General features: G+C 47.8%; 1 protein-coding gene across 1 annotated transcript in view; it reads left to right on the top strand.

Annotated features, from left to right (window-relative positions):
* The window catches only part of DNAH7 (dynein axonemal heavy chain 7), a 2,019,015-nt gene that overhangs the window by 1,866,164 nt on the left and 129,460 nt on the right, over positions 1-23,391 (top strand). The window contains exon 61 of the mRNA XM_078680414.1: positions 11,213-11,365. Within this exon, the coding sequence (XP_078536540.1) occupies positions 11,213-11,365 (153 nt within the window). The remainder of the gene's footprint in view (positions 1-11,212; positions 11,366-23,391) is intronic.

Raw genomic sequence — 23,391 nt, 5'->3', positions numbered from 1 at the left:
CGCTAATACCACTAACAATACCACCACCACCAATACCACCACCAATGTAACCAATATCACCACCACCACCTCCAATACCACCAACACTACCACCACCAGTACCAGCAATCCCATCACCAATCAATACAACCACCACCAATACCACTGCCACTACCACCAATACCACCACCAACACCACCATCACTGCTAATACCACCAATGCCACCACCACAACTAATACCATCAATACCATCACTATCAATACCACCACCACCAATACCACCATTATACCACCAATACCACCACCAATATCCTCATGACCAATACCACCACCAATACCACCAGTACCACCAATACCATTACCAATACCATTACCACCACCAATATCACCACCAATACCACCACCATCAATACCACCACCAATACCACCACCACCAATATCACCACCACCAATACTACTGCCACCACCAATACCACCGCCACCACCAATCCCACCACCACCAATAACACCACCATCAATACCACCACCATCGATACACCACAACCAATACTACCAATACCACTACCAATGCCACCACCACCACCAATACCACCAACAATGCCAATACCACCACCAATACCACCACCAGTATCACCACCACCATTAATACCACCACCACCAATACCACCACCACCAATACCACCACCACCACTACCACCAGCACCACCAATACCACCACCAACACCGATACCGCCACCACCACCTCAACCATTACCATCACCAACATAACCACCAATGCCACAACCAATACCACCACCACTATTACCACCACCACTAATACCACCACCAATACCACCATCACTAATACCCCCACCTCCGCCAACACCAATACCACCACCACCACTACCACCACGAATGCCACCACCAATACCACCATCACTGCTAATACCACTCTACCAATACCAATACCACCTTCACCAGCAAAACCACCACCACCAATACTACTACCAATACCCGCACCACTAATACCCGCACCACCAACACCACCACCACCACTACCACCTTCAGCACCAATACCACCACCATCAATATGACCACCAATACCACCACCACAAATACCACTACCAATACCACCACAAATACACCACTACTACCACCACCACCACCATTACCACCTCAACCATTACCATCACCGATTCAACCACCAATGCCACACCCTATACCACAACCAATACCACCACCACTATTACCACCACCACTAATACCACCACCACCAGTACCACCACCACCAATACCACCATCACCAATACCCCCACCTCCTCCTCCACCACCTCCACCACTACCACCACTGCCAATACCACCACCAATACCACAACCACCAAGACCACCACCACCAATCACATACAACCACCACCCATACCAATACCACTGCCACTACCACCAATACTACCACCACCAATGCCACCACCACCACTGCTAATACCACCACCAGCAATACCACCTTCACCAGCAAAACCACCACCACCAATACTACCATCAATACCAGCACCACTAATACCCGCACCACCAATGCCACCACCACCAATACCACCTTCACCACCAATACCACCACCAATATGACCACCAATACCACCACCACTCCCAATACCACCACCACCACTACTATCACCCCCACCAATACCACCAAAACCACCACCAATACCACCACCACCTCCACCACCACCACCACCAATACCACCACCTCCACCACCACTACCAATACCACCACCACCAATAATATCACCACCACCAATACCACCACCACCACCACCACCAATACCACCAATACTACCACCACCAATCCAATACAACCACCACCACCACTACCACCAATACCACCACCACCATACCACCACCGCCAATACCACCACCATCAATACCACCACCTCCACCAATACCACTACCACGAATACCACCAATACCACCATTACCAATCCAATAGAACCACCACCAACAATGCCACCAGCAATACCACCACCACTGCTAAAAAATGCCACCAATACCACCATCACCAATATCACCACCACCAATAACAATACCACCACCACCATTACCACCATGAATACCACCACCACCAATACGATCACCAATACCACCACTACCCCCACCAGCACCAATACCACCACCACTACCACCAAAACTACCAATGCCACTAATACCACCACTAATAACACCACCAATACATCCACCATTACCACCACCTCCACCAATAACACTACTACCAATACCACCACCACCACCTATACCACCAATACCACCACCAACCCAATACAACCACCTCCCATACCAATACCACTACCACTAATGCCACCACCACCAATACCACCACCACCAATGCCACCACAACTGCTAATACCACTAATATGACTAATACCAATACCACTTTCACCAGCAATACCACCACCAGCAATACCACCACCACTAATACCAGCACCACCAATACCACCGCCACCAGTACCGTCAGCAATACCACCACTAATACCACCACCACCAATACCATCACCAGTACCTACACTACCAATACCATCACCACCACCTATACCACCACCACCAATACCATTAATATCCCCACCGATACATCCAGCAATACCACCACCGATACCACCACCACTAATATCCCCACCAATACCACCACCACCAATACCACCACCAATGTCACCACCACCAATATCAACACCACCACCACCACCAATATCACCACTACCAATACCACAACCACCAATACCACCACCACCAGTACCACCAGTACCACCACTAATACCACTACCTCCACTACCACCAATATCACCACCACCAATACCACCATCACCAATACCACCACCGCCAATCAAATCCAACCCTTACCAATACAAATACCACCACCAGTACCACCACAACCAATACCACCACCACCAATACCACCACCACCAATACCACCACCACCAGTACCACCAGTACCACCACTAATACCACTACCTCCACTACCACCAATATCACCACCACCAATACCACCATCACCAATACCACCACCGCCAATCAAATCCAACCCTTACCAATACAAATACCACCACCAGGACCACCACAACCAATACCACCACCACCAATACCCCCACCAATACCATCACCACCGCTAATACCACCACCAATACCTCCACCAGTACCACCACCCCCACTAATACCACCATCACCACCACCACCAATACTACCAATAATACCACCAGCACCAAGATCACCATGACCAATACCACCACCAATACCACCAGTACTACCACCACCAATACTATTACCACCACCACTAATACCACCACCAATACTGCCAACACCACCACCACCACCAGGGGCCAGGAACTCTGCCCTTTGCTTTCAAAATAGGTATTGTTACACTGCAGAACATCTTAGATGCTTGAAGCAAACCCTAAATCCAGGCTGTTTTCACAATATTGACCCCAGCAGTTATAATCCTAGCTGTAAGTACTGCTCTTTTAGGCCACAAAGTACTCTTCCCCATCCCTCTTCGAAAGAACTGCCGGCTAAAACTTTCAAATTTCTCTTGCTCAAGTGCAGATCATTACCTAAACATTCTGCTGAGTTGTCCATGTTGCTGTTAGGCGAAAGTCCGGATATTCTGTTGCTTACCGAAACTTGGACCAACTCCTACTCTGAGCTTGACATTGTCCAAGTTCTCTCCTCTGATTATTCTATACAGAGGCTAGAAAGAGCAAAAGGCAAAGGCGGCAGGGTTGCAATTATTTATAAAAACCCATCTTATATGTCGAACTCTTGGGAGCCCTTTGACTGACTGTGAGAACCTCAATTTTTCGATAGGACTTACACCTATGTTCTCCCTGTCGGGCATTTTAATCTACTGACCTACCGGACCCTTAGGCCAGTTCCATAATTCCTTGTCAGAAACCGTTACTAAACTGGCAAGTACCTCCTCTAATTTTACCATCCTAGGCGACCTAAACATACACTTTGATGACTCTGCATCTATAGCCGCCTCAGAACTTACCTCCGATCTCGCAGCTCTCCAATTTTCTCAGAAAATGTCTTATGCAACACATTCTAAAAGGCACCTTCTCAACCAGTTCTTTTTCTAATTTACAACAATTACGATGTTTGAAACCCATTCCCATCCATTGGTCAGATTATTATCTGATCTCTCTCCATTGGTCCCCCAAGCTTGCTATTAATTCTGCTCTACCAATTAAGTAATACGCCAGCACTTGGCCTAAGCTCATATTAGAGGAATGGGTCTGAGTATTGGGGAATACCAAACCTTTCACTGACAGTGACCCAATATTAGCTAATGATCAACTCAGTAGCTGCATCGAGGGGTCTTTAGACCAGGTTCTGCCCAAGAAGAATATTCAGATAAAGACAGGGCCTAATAGATCAGCCTGGTACACACCTAATCTTCGCGAGCTGAGCAAGCGTCTAAAAGCTGAGAGAAGCTGGAGGAAAGATTTTTCTCCCTTCAGGAAAAAGCAGTACAGGGATAATATTAAATTATACAAAGCTGAAATTTAAAAAGCCCAAGCTCAATACTTTGGTGAAAAAATAGCTGGTGCATTAAATTCTCCTCGGGTGACTTTAACCATTTTTAAAAAAACTCCTGAAAGCCTCTGACCCCTCAGACATCCATGAGGCCACTGATTGTCACTTCAACAAACTTGCTGACTATTTTTCTAACCTAATTCAAACTATTTGTTGTTCCTTCTCCGATCCTTCTCCTACCCCCCTAACGGAGGAATCTAATATCGGTAGTAAAGAACATTCATTAAATATGTTCCCCCCATTGGACAAAGGAGCATTTCAAGCTATCTTTGCATCGCACTTTAATGTTTTGAAACTAGCGGATGAATCAGTCGGCCCTATAATAGTGGATCTGCTCAATGCCTTTCTTTCTTCTGGAGTAGTCCCCCCTTCTGGAAAAGGGCGTTGGTAAAAGCATTACTGAAAAAAACGAGTTTAAACCCTGACTGCCTCAGTAATTACCGACCCATTTCGTTACTTCCCAGGGTTAGTAAAATGGCAGAAAAGCACTTCAACCAGATACTTTCCAGACACTTGGAAGCAGGTAACCTTCTGCATGCGTCCCAAACTGGGTTTCGACCGGGCCAAGGGACCGAAACTGCCCTTTTGGCAGTCGTGGAAGACTCCAGAAGGATTCTGGATGCAGGAGGTTCTCTGGCCGTGCTGCTTTTAGCTCTTAGCGCGGCCTATGACACAGTGAACAACAGTATCCTAGTCCAATGCCTCCAAAACATGGGCTTATCTTGATTCGCTCTACACTGGCTGCGATCCTTCCTGGAGGACAGATATTTTCAAGTATTTGAAGGCGAGGCCATGTCAAGCCCCTGGCCCCTCCACTGTGGGGTGCCCCAGGGCTTGTCATTGCGTCCAATTCTCTTTAATATTTACATGGCTCCTCTTGCAGATATCGTACTCCCCTTTGGGGTACATATTGTCATTTATGTGGACGACACACAATTGGTGGTCGCCTTAAACCATGAGGACAGAGCCCCCACCCGTCTTGGTCCTTGCCTTGAAGTAGTGACTAGATGGATGCAACATTCCCATTTAAAATTCAATTGAGAGAAAACTGAGCTTATGCTCCTTGGTAATTCCCCCCATTCTGAGTTAGCTCTATCGAGCCCAGTATGTATGGGTCCCGTCCCAGCCGCTAAACCATAGATAAAGAGCCTCGGTTTCTGGCTGGACGCTGAGCTTTGCTTTAAATCTCAAGCTAGAAGGGTTGTCGCATCTTGCTTTGGCATACTAAAAATGTTGCTTAAAATACTCTCTTTGCTACCCGCTCAAGCAAGAAAGCTTGTAGTCGAAGCGCTTATACTATCTCGCCTGGATTACCGAAACGCCCTGCATCTAGGCGCCCCTTGCTCGTTCCCGGCTAAGCTTCAAACAGTGAGGTTAAAATTACGTCCATTCCTTTGTCCAATCGTTTATTTTGACAAGGAAGGTGCAACGTTAAAAATAGTGGGGGGTGCTCAAGGGGATGTGTTAATGTCACTTTTAGAAAGTTAAGCAAACAAGCAAACAAAAGGAGATGATGGACAGAGCGTTGAAACTTTTCAGACACTCACCCCCAGGCACAGATCTGGGTTGAATCCATCCTCGTTCTTTAGCTCACTTCCCTGCTCAGTTCCGACCCAGCTATATGCAAATCATTCTTGACCCTGTGCCTTATGGGAACATTCCAGCCTGAACTTCCAAGCCAGGTCTTCGTTGACCCTGAAACAAGCATCCTGGGACGGGTTTCGGGGGAACACCCCTGATCAGCCAGGCTAGCTTGAATCCTGTGGCAAAGTGAGTAAGGGACCCACGTCTGGGCATACCCTGCCAATTTAGGGTGAACAAAGCAAACACAAGGAGATGAGGGACGGAGCGCTGAAAGTTATCAGACACTCCCCCCCACATTCCCCCCCACGTCACAGATCTGAGTTGAATCCATCATCGTTCTTTAGCTCACTTCGTCACCTCAGTTCCGACCCAGCTATTTGCAAATTAGTCTTGACCCAGTGCCTCATGGGAACAATAACAATGCCTTTTATTTATGTGATATGCGTGCTATACGTATATATTTTTTTCAAGCGTTAGGAGAGAGTGTGTCCTGCCTGCAACAGCAGGTAGGACAACGTTATTTGAGAAAATACTGCTCGGATGCTGTAATTAAAGAGCATGAGACAAGACAGTACCAATGAACAGCCACAGTTTACAGTGGACAATGACACAAGCCATTGAAAAATGTGGGTGTGGGAGTGGGCGGAGCTTCAAGCCCCTACCTCAATAAAGCATGCCTCGCAGAGCAGAGCATGCGCTGCCCAGGCTCGACCTAAAAATGGTGCAGGCGTGAATGATTGTGATCAAAGCGTATTCAAATTAAACATTTGATCTGAGGCATTGATGTTCAGTTCACAATGTCAAACCATTTTATAAATCTGAATTCAAAAAACTGTAATTGTATTTCCATATTGCCACCTTGTTGATCTTTTTCAATTTTAGCTAATATGGTCCATCTGAGATCAATGACAGCGTGTCTTGACTCCTTGAAGGTAATGGCAAGGGTGGCAGTCATGACGTCGCAGTTCATGCAGGACACATGTTGCTTTATACGTTTCCTAATTTATTTGGTTTTGATGCCTGTTATGTTATGTTATTCAAAATTTATCAAGCGCACGGGCACCCAGGGGTTTCAGGGCACCCAGGGGTTTCATGGAGCTACAGGTGAGAAAGATGGTAAACAGTACCCTAACCCTGCGCTTGCTTGAACAACCAGGTCTTCAGTGCACCCCTGAATTCCGCCATTAGTGCAGCTCCGGAGTGACAGGGGGAAAGAGTTCCAGATCTTAGGTGCCAAATAAGCGAATCGGCATCCGCCTAGTCGTTTCTTTTTGTAAAGAGGCAAGGTAAGAAGAGACAGGTGGGCAGAGCGGAGATTGCGGGTCGGTTCGTATTTGTTTATCAGATGATTAATGAACCTGTGACTTTTACCATGAAGAGCTTTAAAGGTCAGGCAGCCCACCTTGAAGGTAACCCGGTGGACAAGGGGAAGCCAATGAAGAGTGGCTAGCAATGGTTTCGCCGAACTCCTACCATTGCATTTAAATATTAATCTGGCCGCCTGATTTTGTACGATCTGTAGGCGTTTAGAGAGGGCCAGGGGAAGGCCTAAATAGATAGAATTCAAAAAATCTAAACGGGAGAGAACCAAGGCAATTACCACCTGGATAAGGGCAGAGTGTGTGAGCAGATGAGCAATTTTCTTGATCTTTCGTAACTGGAAGAAGCTGGAAGAAATCACCGTTCCCACCTGACTTTTCAGTGAGAGGTCGGCGCTAAGGGTGACCCCGAGACTCTTCACCGACAGAGAAGGAGACGGGGCGATCCCATTGAGGACGGCCAAAAATGAGGTCCCCAGCTGGTTGCGCTATTGCCTGGGAGTACCAACTCCATCTTTCCAGGGTTAAGTTTTAGATGGTTCTGATCCATCCACCCTTGGATGTGCCACATAGTAATCCGGAATTCCTCGACAGAATCAATTGAGTTTAGCGGGAATACCAACTGCAGGTCATCCGCGTAGTTGTAAATTGTGACCTTCCTGTTTTTCAAGGAGTGCAGCAGTGGTTTAAGATACAGATTAAATAGGAGGGGGGACAATGATGAACCCTGCGGGACGCCGCAGGTAGTTGAGAGTTTGGGCGCCGTAACATTTTCAAGCTTGACTGCCTGGGAACGGTCCATCAGGAAGGACTTAACCCAACCAAGCGCCGAACCGCAGAGGCCGGCTTGTTTGACACGGTGTAATAAGATGGTATGATCCACCGTGTCGAACGCTGCCGACAGGTCCAGGAGCACCAAGGCCTGACGTATGCCCTTATCGGCGTTGGATCTCAAAGTGTCCTGGACAGCGAGGATCACCGCCTCAGTAGAATGTGCCTGGCGGAATCTGGCTTGGTTGTGCTCCAGGTAGTCAGATGTCTCTATAAAATTAGAAATACAGCTAGCCACATGGGCTTCAAGAATCTTAGCACCGTAAGGGAGGAGGGATATGGGACGATAGTTCGATAGGTTGGAGGAATCAACACCAGGTTTCTTAATTAATGGGACTAGCGTGGCGTTTTTAAATGAATTGGGAACTATTCCCTGTGATAAGGACTCGTTCAGAAGGGGGAGTATTCCTTGAGGAAGTGTAGAATAAACTTCCTTCAGTATGTGCGGGGGGCAGGGGTCGTTGGGGGACCCAGACTTTACACGGTTCATCAGCTCCGCTAACTTGGGTTGATCTATAAAAGGGATAGCCTTAAGTTCATAGGGGTTTCTACAAATTTCCACACTATCCGCGGTGGTAGGGGTGGTTTGAATACTATCCTTTATGATGGCAATCTTCTCCTTAAAGAAATCATTAAGCTGATTACACATCATTTGAGTAGGGGGTTGAGAGGGGGAGGTTCTGGCATCGTTACACAATTCGTTTACGACTCTAAAAATTTCTCTAGATTTATTTTGGGCATTGGAATTTTTTTCTGAAAAGAAGACTGCCTTAGCAGATAGAATGGAGATCTTGTACTTCCTTCGGGCTGCCTTGTATGACAATCTATCTTTGTCAAGGTACCCGTGTCTCCATTTCCTCTCCAGTTGGCGCAGTTCTAATTTTTGATTTTTAAGGTCAGTGGTAAACCACCTATGTGCGTCCATGCGGCGAGCGCGTGAGAACCTAGTTAAGGGAACATGCGCATTGCAGGCAGCCAGAAGCCATTCGGTAAGTTCTTTGTCCATCAGGTTAATATCAGGGGAGGATGTAGGAAGGGAATTAACCAAGGTGGGCAGAAAATCCTGATTGTTTAAGGAGCTCCATTTCCTAACTAGCCCCCCGGCGTGAGCAGGAATTTTTAAATGGTCGTGAAAGGTGATGGAGAATTGCAGTAGAAAATGATCAGACCATATGCAAGGCAAGGTCGTGGGGGTAGACATAGGGACATTACGTGACCAAATCTGGTCCAAGATATGCCCTTTTTCATGGGTGGGAGTCAGGACATATTGAAAAAAGTTCAAATTAAAGAGAAGCTCAAAGAGTTCTGTAGCATGGGGTCCAGCTTCCGAGTTGTTGTACCAGTAATTTAAATCCCCTATCAGCATGACCTTATCGTAGTCAACAACTAAGCTTGCCAATTGCTCCAACAGAGAGACTGGAAATATAGGCATAGTTATAGGTGGACGATAAATCAGTACCAGCACCATAGTTCCATTATCTGTAGCAGATTTAATTACTAAGTTTTCAGTGCCAGGTAGGTCCAGGGAAGGAAAAGTGGTGAACGTATAATCTTTATGAATGATGGCGGCAACGCCGCCCCCAGTTTTTCCTAGTTTTCTGTTTACTGACAGAATGTAATAATCTGCCGGTAGGGCTGTAAGAATATCCGGTAAGGAATCCGCTGTGAGCCAAGTTTCAGAGAGAAACAATATGTCTGGCCTATCCGATTTGAGCAATAGAAAGATGTCCAGTTGATGTTTTACCAGAGATCTGGTATTGAGATATAGACAGCGAAGGGTCAGAGCATTTGGACTTAGGGTAGAGCTAGTGGGGTTAGAACCTTGAGGTAAGGGAGAGGAGTACGTCCTGCACGTGCAGTATCTGAGTTTCCACGGTTCGGTTCATGCCACGTAGATTGGACATCATGTAATATGAACAGGACATTCATCTTCATTCAATCTGCCGGTAATTAGCAGGAAATGGTTTATCTATACTTTAACTCCAATATATAGTTATTCAATAATGGGAGACCAATGTAAAGGAATATTTTGAAGTCTAATTGGAGTGTCATTCACATGTTTGTTTGCCTGCAGATTTAAATAAAATACATTGAAATAACTGTTTACCTATGTATCAAGCTTACATTCATTGCACACCTCGATATTTTTCCAGATGTTAATTTGTTTAGGTGTTTGTGAATTAGCTTTTCATTCTAATGAACTTGCCGTCTGATAGGGGACATTTGGTTGTGGAACATTGTCTCGCTCGTGTTTTTTTTAAATCAGTTTGTTCTGTATCTTGGTTTGAAGTAGATTAAAAGTAACAGACAGCACACTATAAAACTCTAAAATAGATAAATACATAAATAAAGGTCGATCCAAATCGAATTAAATGTTACTCCAACCTATCACTGTTTAAGTTAAGCTGTAACATAGAAAAGATACAAATATAGAACAGGTGTCTGTGCTTGTTCTTAGAAATGTAAGAATGCCTCCACGAAAGAGTCATATTTAGGCACAAATGTCAATAAATGCAGGCCGGATAGTGTAAATGTTTTGAAATACCAGTGACATTTATCTAAAGGTCTCGTTGCTTTTAAATGTCAAGTCTACACTTTGAAAGGTACTCAGTGGTTGATGCTAGCAACCCGACCCCACACCACAGAACAAGTCGGAAGTAAAATATCTTTTAACTGTATTCCATTTTTCATAGTTGCCTTTTTTCGTAGGCCTACTACTTTAGAAGGTAAGTGCACAGTGAAAATGTTTCAACAAAATACCAACACTTTTGTCTGGTTAGTTGTCGAACCCACGACTCTGATCCTCAAGCCCCAGAATGCAATGATTTCTCAATTCAAATACTTAAAAAGCAGTGGATATAAAATCACAATGTTGCTAAATATGTTCTCTTCTCTCTCTTCTTCTCGCTTCTTTCCTATCCCCCAAAAAAAAACATTTTTGTAGGGGTTGGTAGTTATGTCTGCTGAACTGGAAGAGGTTGTTAACAGCATTCTTAAAGGCAAAATTCCTGGGATGTGGATGAAAAAATCTTACCCCAGTCTCAAACCACTTGGAAGTTACGTCAATGATTTTCTCACTAGATTAAAATTCTTACAGGTAAGAAGACTCCTCCTTTAATTTGTCTGAATTGCAAAAAGTGAATGCTCCAGGTAAAATTGTTTTAGGCTTCTCATCTATTTCAGTTCTCTGTTTATGATGACGTTCCTTCATGTTCTTCTGTTGGTCCCATCCACAGAAAGTTCCAATTTCATTGTGTATTTATTGGATGGATTGTACACTTCCACACCCGACGTGCAGGGACTATTTTTTTCATGCTTCACTCTATCGGTGTACATCGTTTTCTGCCTCTCTTCTCCATCACCACTGCCCCACTTTTTTATTCTGTCAACTTTTTCAAGGACCTGGGACCAGCACACTGCTACTAGTTGCTGATTTGTCCTGCACCATGCCACCTCCTCCCTACATCCAATGTACGATCTCCACATCTTCTGTTTACATTTTTAGGTCGAGCCTAGGCAGCATGCATGCATGCATGCAAGACCTGCAGTATTCACTGTATGGAGTGTAATCCCACCTGCTGCTTGCCATTGGTTCACCCTTGCGTCACTCTTATTTCCTGGCTCCCTATTGGTTCGTGCTCCCAAAACATCAGCCAATTACAGTTTCCTTGCACTGTAGGTGCTAATGTGGTTGTTCGGGGACTACTTATTTATTACCTTGGTGCCCCCTTCAGGGGCCTCCATGCACATAGGTTTTATGTCTACTCGCACCATGCTTTGTTTCTGCACAGCACCCGCTTTTAGTTTAGAAAAACAAAAACAAACACCACATGCTTCTGAGTTGGGGCTCCGGAGAACACATGGAAGACTAGTTGTTTAATAGCTCAGCGTTGGGTTTGGTTGTGGTTTCTGGAACAGGGAAATGCCGTCCTGCTCACACTTAACTGTAAACAAAGGCTGCGTTGCTCCTACAAACACAAACACTCCTGTGGCGTGCAAGGGAAAGGGCAAGGAGGCTACAGGGTGAGAAGCGGCAGACTACGGCTCACAACATCGCACCCACGCACCCCAGGGTGTTTGCTTTTTTCCCCCTCTCTGCATCCACTTAGAAGTAATCTCTTGATGTTTGAATCGCTTTAAACAGAACAGCAAGGCAAGTTTACTATTGTTGCGTCACTCCATGTGCTGACTAAAAAAGAATAATATCTTGCCAGTCGGAGTGCAGCATACAGCTCACATGGGCTCAGCTGCAGACACAGCCCTGTCCACGAGGGACTTGGAGATGCGAAACATTCCTTCTGAGACTGTGCTCAGAAAAGTATTCTGCCTTGTGCAGGAATAGGTTTTTCTGGTTTCACAAGAGACTGAGAAGACTCAACATCTTCGTTCCCTTGGGGTCTGCAGTGGTTAATCACCCTTAACTTCAGGGCAAAGGTTGTCCGGCCAGCCGCCTCCAAACAAACTTAACGCGTGGCAATCTAGGCTTGTTATTTGCCCTAGAATACTCTTTTGTCTTCAAAGTCCTCGACTGAAACTCAGGAAGCTCCTGAGTTTCAGTCGAGGACTTTGAAGACGAAAGAGTACCTTTGCCCTGAAGTTAAGGGTGATTAACCACTGCAGACCCGAGCGACCAACGCTGGAGATTTGCAGGCACCCTGTGCCACTGACTAAATCCACCAGCAGATATGAAGTGCTCCTTTATGATTCATCTCAACCTTCTATAATTTTCCAAGCTGCTGTGCAGTCCCAGCCATTAATTTGGTATCAGGGTGGAACCTTATATGAGGCCACACACAGACTCTTTATAGTCTCGAAGAAGACCCCCCCACCCCACTGACAATAACATTAACGCATTATTATCCAGGGGTCGAAACGTCAACATATACTATCAAGTGTTAATGATCTCCCACAATAATTGAGAATAACTAGACTCTTTGCTAGTTGGGTTGAATCACTTTTTATATATACCTCACACTGTGTTTAAATGTGTGTCTTGAATATATTTTCATTTGTCATGTATATATTGTGCTGTGATATGTAAATATATTTATTGTTTTCACTTCACATCACCAATTCAAGTGTAATTGTATAATGTATATCTGTGTGTGCATATATGTGTTCTGTTCTCAATTTTGAGCACATAATTTCCAGCAATTTGCTATAAAATCATATACTGACTGAGAAGTTCATGAATTTCTTTTGTTTGGACCTAATTTGGATGTTTCTCATTCAATGCTAGTCTCATCTTGATAGAGGGACCAATTGCACGAATAAGTTACACGCTTTGTAAAGCTAATAGGTGGCAGAACCACTGTTCACTTAATGGCCCTAAGCTATAGCCAGCAATGCCCTTGATTTTGAAATCTCCTGACCTTGCTATTTTGGCCTATATTTTTTACCAGACTCTATTCCACTTGCAAATATTCAGAGCTTTTTATCACACAGATTTATAATGTTATGAAAAACATATAGTAAACTTAGCTGAACATGAATACTTGTGTTTCTTCTGTAAATTAGTTTGTTAAATGCTCAGTCATACGTGGTGAGCTCAATATGCCCCAGAATTCCTTCTATGTGTAACTTTGATCTATTAACTTGTGACGAACTAAGTGAGATGGTAAATACTATCTCATTTGGTTCTCCTCTTGACCCTCTTGTAATATGGTGATCTGGTTCTTCGTATCTACTGTAACCTTTATTGAAAATGTGCTGTAAACCTATCCTTAAGGTGTATGTAGCTGATGCTTTAAAAAAAGCAATGTTTTTTCTGTTGTTGAAAACACACCAGAAGATACCTCTTCATGAGTGTTAGACCTGTCTGCCTTTGGGTAGTCCCTCCTATTAATTATTTATTTTGTCCCCTTTTTGCCCCTCATTCCCTTTCTATCTTTTTGTGTCCACTGGACTATTTTTATGGAGTTGGCCTGGGGGATAGATGCTCTTTTGCCCTCATAGTTTTTCACCTCAGGCCTAGGTGCCTTTTCTGACTGGGATTCACCCAGATCAACAAAATGGTGGATATTAACTGCCACAACTGTCATCCCCTAGAAAGCCCCATAGGTTAACATAGAGCCTTTCCAGAACCTTCTGGACTTTGCTGGACCTTCAGAGGGAGACCTATATAAGGCAGGATGCAAGGCAGCCATTTTGTGATGACCATAGAACCTGAGGAGTGAGGCTGTGACCTGGGGAGGGTGGCGCACACGTAGTAATTAGTTACCTTTAAGGCTGACACTTTCCACTTGAGGACGCTCCCCCCTGAGTCCCTTTGACTGAGCCCTGGTGTGGTTCATTACCCCTGAGGGAAGTGGCCCTTCAAGCTCCTGCTGGCCCCCCTCAGGTCCTTCCTGAACATTCATCAAACCCCCTTGATAAGGCTCCAAAAGACTGACTTACCAGCCTTGTGAGTAGCGCAGTGCGAATCCACGAGGGGCCCTGAGGAGCTGTGGTCGAGGAGGAGCCCCTGGGACTCCGCGCGGGTCTGAAGAGGTACATCGCCCCTGGAGAAGTGTTGTGAATAGCTCCAGCTGAGGCGGAAGACACCGCTCCCTCGTGCATGTCCCGAGGCGCGGAGATCGTGACTAGGCGGCGCCGGGCGGAGACACTGCTCCTTCGTGCCTGTTCTCTAGCGCGGCTGCCCAAGGAGTGAGGTGGGAAGCGCAGGAGAATGCGTGTGCAGCGGCGCCCAGCGGAGACACTGCTCCGTGGCGCCTGTGTGGAGGCGCGGCTACCAAGAGGTGAGGTGGGCGGCGTAGGAGGCAGCAAGGGAGGCGGCACCCGCGGGGACACCGCCCATTGCGCCTGAGAAGAAGCGCGACCACTCGTGTGGAGGGAGTAGACGCGAGTGGCAATTCCAGGCCACTGGTGCCTCGAGGAGGCCTTCCTTAGTGGTGGGGCTACTGGGCATGTGGCCTGGCCTATGAAGGAGGCATCGACTTGAAGAGTGAAGCCCTGGCTGCTGTGGTTACCGCTTCTGGTCCCAAGTAAGGTGGAGAAGGGAGGGGCTGTTAATTCACTGGGCAACCCCCGTGTGTCACCAAGGAGGGGTGGTGCTCCATAGTCAGCCAGTATTTGGTTAACTGAGAAACTGAAGGAGAGGAGACTGAGACTAAGGTCTATTGACCCTGCAAAGTGAGGAAACAGTGTGAATAAAGAGGGCAACTGCCCAGTGACGTTTACTTTAACCCCTGTGTGCCGCCAAGAGTGGGAATTATGCTAAAGATCTGTATTCTCTTTCAGAGGCGGGAGGGGGGAAAAGAAGCTCTGGGCTTGCTTGACCAAAAGTATTTAGGCTGTACAAATAAGCTGTGTTGTGCACTGAACCTGTCCATTGGAACCCTAAAATAGTCACCTGTTCTAAGGGAAGGAGTGTCACCCTTTGGGTGCCAAGGTGCCAATTTAAGTGTATAAGCCTGAAGGTTTTCAACTGAAGTGAATGTTTAATGTAACATCAAAAGTACAGTAATAAGCTAAGTAAGGAGGAGAGGAAGAGTTTACATGATGAAGAAATGTGACCCTTAATTTGCATTGTAAAAGTGATTTTGAAACAACAAATGAACCTAAGAAAATAAGTAACTGACAACTAGAGAAAATATAAAGCTTTTTCTACTTTTATAAAAAATTAAGGTGTAGTGTCATTTTTGGGATGGATGTGCGCTGAGTTACTGCTGGGTGGTGAGCAACCTTTACACATGTGCCTCTAATAACTGATTATCTTGCCCTAGGCCAGGCTACCCTATGTGACCTGACAAATCTAGGTCCAACATATTGGTGTCTAGCGGTGGGATGTTGACTGTGGTTGCGACTACTCTGCAGTAACTAAGTGTAATCCACTAACCTACACCTGGAGTTTTCTCCTGGCGGACTTCCTAATTTTTTTTTTACTTTTGCTTTTTCCAAATTTATTCCTGGTGGTGGGGTGGAGGTAGCTTCAGGTTGCCCTTGTAACTCTATTCTTTTTGTGTGCTTGACCTTGAATTGCCTTTAGCAAAATGGAATTTGCACTGGAAGAACTGGACACTTATTCAGTGGCCCAGCTAAAAGACTTCTGTCAACAAATGGGAGTGTTCTTTAAGCGTGGTGCCAAGAAGAGGGAACTCCAGACCAGTTTGAGGGCTTGGGTGGAAGCGCGCAGAGAAGGGAAGGAGGAGGATGAGGGGACAGACCGGGACACGGTCATAGAGGTAGAGGGATTATTCCACCCTGAGGTGGGAAACCTACTCCCAGGACCAATGACCTCCTCTAGGGGGGGCAGTAGTGTCTCCGGGGGAAGCTTGACCGAAGCGGAACTCACAGACAGGAGGGAAAAGAGGCAACTGAAATGGGAGTTGGCCAAGTTAGAACAGGGGAGGGAGGAACAGAGGATGACTCATGAGCTTAGACTAAAAGAGCTAGAACTCAAGGCTCTACAGTTAGGACTCGCCAACTCTCCAAATGGTGGCAGCGAAATCAGAGAACCAACCAGGGAGTCCAGACCCTACTTGCCTAAGGATATAGTTGCCAGCTATAGTCAGGGGGATGACATAGCCAAGTGGCTGGCTGCCTATGAGGTCTCCTTAAGAGCCCATGGGATCCAGGAAAAGCACTGGGGGGGTGGGTTGTATAAGTATATGCCTCCTACTGGTCGGGACACTTTGTTAGCCTTAGAACCGAAGGAGCAGACCAACTACCCCACCATGAAGTTGGCATTGATTAGGAAGTTTGGGCTAACCCCGGAAAAGTATTGCCAAAAGTTCAGGGGGAGCCACAAGTTAAGCACCCAGAACTGGGTGGATTTCCTGGATTATGCGAGGAAGGCATTGGAGGGCTGGGTACAGGGCAGTGAGGTGAAGGACTATGAGGGTTTGTATGACCTTTTTCTTAAAGAGCATCTACTCGAGAAATGTTTTCCCGAGCTGCGCCAGCACCTGGTGGACAGCAAGCTGACCAACCCCCGGAAGCTTGCAGAGGAGGCGGACATCTGGGCAAGTATCCGGGTGTCCTCAAAGGGGACTGGAGGGGATTCCCAAAAGGCCGGACAGGGCGCCCCTCAGAAGAAGGAGGGGGAGATAAAAAGCGGGAGTTCTCTAAAGGTCCCCAAAACAGTTTCCAGGGAAAGGGAACAGGTTTCACCCCTAAGGCTAACCCTCCCAGAAACCCTCATCCTGGCCAAAGCCAGCAGCCAAGGGTTGTCCACTGTTTTGAGTGTGGTGGTGTTGGACATTATAAGGGAGATGTCAGATGCCCAAAGAGACCACCCCCTCCCACCGGAGGAAAAGCCCCGGGAGCAGCTAGTGTAGCGCTCGGGGAGGAGTTGCCCTTAGATAAGGGGGGTGAGTGGGCGGGTGTCACCTTAATGTCCCTGGAAGAACGGGAGATGGTTCCTAAGATCCAGGTGCCCCCAAATACTACCAAGTATGGGCAGTGGATCACCATCAATGGCCAGAGTGGGGAGGCTCTGAGAGATACAGGAGCCAGTATGACTATGGTGAGAAGTCATCTGGTGTCTCCAGAGCAGGTGATTCCCAATGTACTCCACCCCGCCGCAATGGCTGACGGCAGAATGGGCCACTACCCTGTGGCCGAGGTTCCCTTTGAGTGGGAAGGGGTTGCAGGTTCACTTCGAGTTGCCGTAAGCCCTGCCGTGCCAGTTGATTGTCTGTTGGGGAATGACATGCTTGGAGAGAGGTGGAATACCGGACGCATTCAGAGATGTTAGGTATACCTGACTGGGCCTGTGTAAGCACAAGGTCTGCGACTGCCCGGAGAGGGAGTTCGCCTGGGTTGGAGCCTGGAACAATGGCCCAACCCGCTGCCAAAAAGGGACAGACCCGAAGACAGGAGAAGCCTGCTTCGGCTTCCACACCCCATGTGACAGATCGGCTACCTGCGGTGGTGGACCAGGAGTCCGTGGAGGGAGGAGTAGTTTCTCTGGAGGACCTCCCATCCCTGCTGAGTGGCATGTGGAGGGAGGGCCTACCAGAAAAGAGTTCTGTAAGGGCCAGAAGGAGTGCCCTACCCTTGAGGGACTGAGGCGACAGGCTGAAGCCCAGGCAGCAGGGGACGTTGCGGGACACTACCACATTTACTGGGAGGATGGACTCCTCTACAGTGAACCCAAGGTACCCTCACCTGGTTCATCAAGGGCCTTGGTAGTCCCGCAATGGTACCGAGCCTTTCTGCTGGAATTGGCTCATGAAATTCCCTTGGCAGGACACTTAGGTCAGGACAAGACCTTTGCTCGGCTTGTCCCCCACTTTTACTGGCCTCAGATGAAAGTGGCGTCTAACACCTACTGTCGGACGTGTGTAACCTGCCAAGCCAGTGGGAAAACAGGGGTGAAGCTGAAAGCTCCCCTGGAACCACTTCCTGTCATTAGTACCCCCTTTGAAAGGGTGGGCATCGACATTGTAGGGCCATTGGATCCACCAACAACAGCTGGTCACAGGTTTATCCTGGTTCTGGTGGATCATGCCACACGGTATCCAGAGGCAATTCCTCTGAGGACTGTCACTGCACCTGTGGTGGCTAGGGCCCTGATGGGGATCTTTACCAGAGTGGGTTTCCCCAAGGAAGTTGTGTCCGACAGGGGGACCAACTTTATGTCAGCGTACATGCGGGCAATGTGGAAGGAGTGTGGAGTGACCTACCGGTTCACCACTCCCTATCACCCCCAGTCCAATGGACTGGTAGAAAGGTTCAACAAGACCTTGAAGGGTATGATCAGAAGTCTGCCTGAAAGCCTGCGGAGGAAATGGGACGTCCTCCAACCCTGTTTGCTATTCTCCTACAGGGAAGTGCCACAGAAGGGAGTGGGCTTCAGCCCCTTTGAGCTTCAGTATGGGCACCCTGTACGCGGTCCTCTCAGCCTGGTGAAGGATGGATGGGAAAAGTCTCCCAGGAAACCCCCCCCAGGATGTGGTGAGCTACATGCTGGCCTTCAGGAGCCAAATGGCGAAGTTGTGGAAGCAAGCTTCTGACAACTTGGAGGCCAGTCAGGCAGTAATGAAGGAGTGGTATGACCACAACGCTCACCCGGTGGAGTTGGAGCCTGGCCAGAAAGTGTGGGTGATGGAGCCTGGAGAGCTAAGTGCCCTCCAGGATCGCTGGACAGGCCCCTTTGAGGTGTTAGAAAAGAAGGGTAAGGCCACATACCTGGTGGACCTTAAGACCCCTCGACAGCCCCTACGGGTGCTACATGCTAACCGACTCAAACCCCACCATGAGAGGCCCGAGGTCATCTTAATGATGGTGACTGATGGAGGAGAGGAAGCGGAAAGCGAACCTCTCCCAGACTTGTTCTCGTCTCAAGAAAAGGATGGGTCAATGGAGGGAGTGATTCTCTCCCCATCCCTAACTCCTGAACAGCGGGAGGACTGCCGCCAGATACTGGAGCAGTATTCTACGTTGTTCTCCCTTGTCCCGGGAAGGACCCACCTGTGTACCCATGATGTGGACACAGGAGACAGCCCACCAGTGAAGTCAAAGACCTATCGGCTGTCAGACAAGGTGAAGGCTAGCATCCATGGAGAGGTTACCAAGATGCTGGAGCTAGGAGTTATAGAACCTTCCAGCAGCCCCTGGTCCAGTCCGGTGGTTCTAGTGCCAAAAGCCGCTCCACCAGGCACCACTCCAGAACTGAGGTTCTGCGTGGATTACCGGGGACTGAACTCAGTTACTAAAACTGATGCTCATCCGATCCCTAGGGCGGATCAATTAATTGACCGGCTAGGAGCTGCCCAATATCTCAGTACCTTTGACCTCACTTCAGGGTACTGGCAGATCTCCTTGACAGATGGAGCAAAGGAAAGGTCAGCCTTCTCCACGCCTGAGGGACACTTCCAATTTTGTGTGATGCCCTTTGAGCTCAAGAATGCCCCTGCTACATTTCAGCTGCTGGTGAACCAGGTCCTCTCCGGAATGGAGGGTTTCTCCGCTGCCTACCTGGATGACATTGCTGTCTTCAGCAGCAGTTGGGAGGACCATTTGCAAGCAGTTCTCCAGGCCCTGAAACAAGCTGGCTTGACAATCAAAGCCAGCAAATGTCAGATTGGGCAGGGGTCGGTTGTGTACCTTGGACACTTGGTGGGTAGGGGAACAGTGCAGCGCCTCTAGGCAAAGATTGAGGCAATCATGGCCTGGGAACCCCCAAGACCCAGACTGAGGTCCGAGCTTTCCTGGGCCTCACCGGTTACTACCGTCGCTTTGTGAAGGGATATGGCACTATTGTAGCGCCCCTCACAGAGCTTACCTCAAAGAAACAACCTCGACGGTTAGTTTGGACAGAGGCTTGTCAGCGAGCCTTTGAAAAGTTGAAGCAGGCAATGTGTGCAGCACCGGTCCTGAGGGCCCCAGACTTCTCCAAGGAGTTCATTGTCCAGACAGATGCATCAGAACATGGCATTGGGGCAGTGTTATCGCAACTTAATGAAGAGGGTCTGGATCAGCCTGTAGTTTTCCTATCCAGGAGACTGCTTCCCCGGGAACAGAAGTGGAGTGCAATTGAGAGGGAGGCTTTTGCGGTGGTGTGGGCTCTGAAGAAGCTGCAGCCATACCTGTTTGGCTCGCACTTCCTGGTTCAGACTGACCACCGCCCCCTTCGTTGGCTGATGCAGATGAAGGGGGAAAATCCCAAGCTGTTGAGATGGTCCATTTCCCTACAGGGAATGGACTTCCGGGTGGAACATCGGCCTGGAGTGGGCCACGCCAATGCAGACGGTCTCTCCAGGTATTTCCGCCTTAGTGATGAGGACTCCCAAGGGGTTGGGTAGCTCTCCCCACTTTCAGCTGGGGGGACGCGTGTTAGACCTGTCTGCCTTTGGGTAGTCCCTCCTATTAATTATTTATTTTGTCCCCTTTTTGCCCCTCATTCCCTTTCTATCTTTTTGTGTCCACTGGACTATTTTTATGGAGTTGGCCTGGGGGATAGATGCTCTTTTGTTGCCCTCATAGTTTTTCACCTCAGGCCTAGGTGCCTTTTCTGTCTGGGATTCACCCAGATCAACAAAATTGTAGATATTAACTGCCACAACTGTCATCCCCTAGAAAGCCCCATAGGTTAACATAGAGCCTTTCCAGAACCTTCTGGACTTTGCTGGACCTTCAGAGGGAGACCTATATAAGGCAGGATGCAAGGCAGCCATGTTGTGATGACCATCGAACCTGAGGAGTGAGGCTGTGACCTGGGGAGGGTGGCGCACAAGTAGTAATTAGTTACCTTTAAGGCTGACACTTTCCACTTGAGGACGCTCCCCCCTGAGTCCCTTTGACTGAGCCCCGGTGTGGTTCATTACCCCTGAGGGAAGTGGCCCTTCAAGCTCCTGCTGGCCCCCCTCAGGTCCTTCCTGAACATTCATCTAACCGCCTTGATAAGGCTCCAAAAGACTGACTTACCAGCCTTGTGAGTAGCGCAGTGCGAATCCACGAGGGGCCCTGAGGAGCTGTAGTCGAGGAGGAGCCCCTGGGACTCCGCGCGGGTCTGAAGAGGTACATCGCCCCTGGAGAAGTGTTGTGAATAGCGCCAGCTGAGGCGGAAGACACCGCTCCCTCGCGCATGTCCCGAGGCGCGGAGATCGTGAATAGGCGGCGCCGGGCGGAGACACTGCTCCTTCGCGCCTGTTCTCTAGCGCGGCTGCCCAAGGAGTGAGGTGGGAAGCGCAGGAGAAAGCGTGTGCAGCGGCGCCCAGCGGAGACACTGCTCCGTGGCGCCTGTGTGGAGGCGCGGCTACCAAGAGGTGAGGTGGGCGGCGTAGGAGGCAGCGAGGGAGGCGGCGCCCGCGGGGACACCGCCCATCGCGCCTGAGAAGAAGCGCGACCACTCGTGTGGAGGGAGTGGACGCGAGTGGCAATTCCAGGCCACTGGTGCCTCAAGGAGGCCTTCCGTAGTTGTGGGGCTGCTGGGCATGTGGCCTGGCCTATGAAGGAGGCATCGACTTGAAGAGTGAAGCCCTGGCTGCTGTGGTAACCGCTTCTGGTCCCAAGTAAGGTGGAGAAGGGAGGGGCTGTTAATTCACTGGGGGGCAACCCCCGTGTGTCACCAAGGAGGGGTGGTGCTCCATAGTCAGCCAATATTTGGTTAACTGAGAAACTGAAGTAGAGGAGACTGACACTAAGGTCTATTGACCCTGCAAAGTGAGGAAACAGTGTGAATAAAGAGGGCAACTGCCCAGTGACGTTTACTTTAACCCCTGTGTGCCGCCAAGAGTGGGAATTATGCTAAAGATCTGTATTCTCTTTCAGAGGCGGGAGGGGGGAAAGAAGCTCTGGGCTTGCTTGACCAAAAGTATTTAGGCTGTACAAATAAGCTGTGTTGTGCACTGAACCTGTCCATTGGAACCCTAAAATAGTCACCTGTTCTAAGGGAGGGAGTGTCACCCTTTGGGTGCCAAGGTGCCAATTTAAGTGTATAAGCCTGAAGGTTTTCAACTGAAGTGAATGTTTAATGTAACATCAAAAGTACAGTAATAAGCTAAGTAAGGAGGAGAGGAAGAGTTTACATGATGAAGTAATGTGACCCTTAATTTGCATTGTAAAAGTGATTTTGAAACAACAAATGAACCTAAGAAAATAAGTAACTGATAACTAGAGAAAATATAACGCTTTTTCTACTTTTATAAAAATTAAGGTGTAGTGTCATTTTTGGGATGGATGTGCGCTGAGTTACTGCTGGGTGGTGAGCAACCTTTACACATGTGCCTCTAATAACTGATTGTCTTGCCCTAGGCCAGGCTACCCTATGTGACCTGACAAATCTAGGTCCAACAATGAGCAACTATTGACATATCTTATACTTACTGTTTCCAATTACAATACTGGAAAAGACTATCAAAAGACAGCTTTTGATTTTTATATTGGATAGCCTTAGAACCGTAGCAGACCAAGGCCTGTTGTAGGCCTAAATGCTTCTAGATTTACCTGCAGCATTCAATATAGTGTCTTCAGAAAAGCAGCTGCTTGGGAGGTTATCAAAAGCTGGAGTACAAGATATGGCTTTGAATTTGATTAAGTGTTATCTTCATGATAGATGTTAGGCTATCTACATTCTTCTCTTTCATTCATATTTTAAGACTTTAACAGAGAGAGTTCCATGGGGTTCCTTTAATGGCCCACTCTACTGTGACTTTTGTAGCTGCTATCCCAATGAAT

Source organism: Lissotriton helveticus, chromosome 3_1, assembly GCF_964261635.1.
Source record: "Lissotriton helveticus chromosome 3_1, aLisHel1.1, whole genome shotgun sequence".
NCBI classification, from domain to species: Eukaryota; Metazoa; Chordata; class Amphibia; order Caudata; family Salamandridae; genus Lissotriton; species Lissotriton helveticus.
This window is presented reverse-complemented; position numbering and strand designations above follow the sequence as displayed.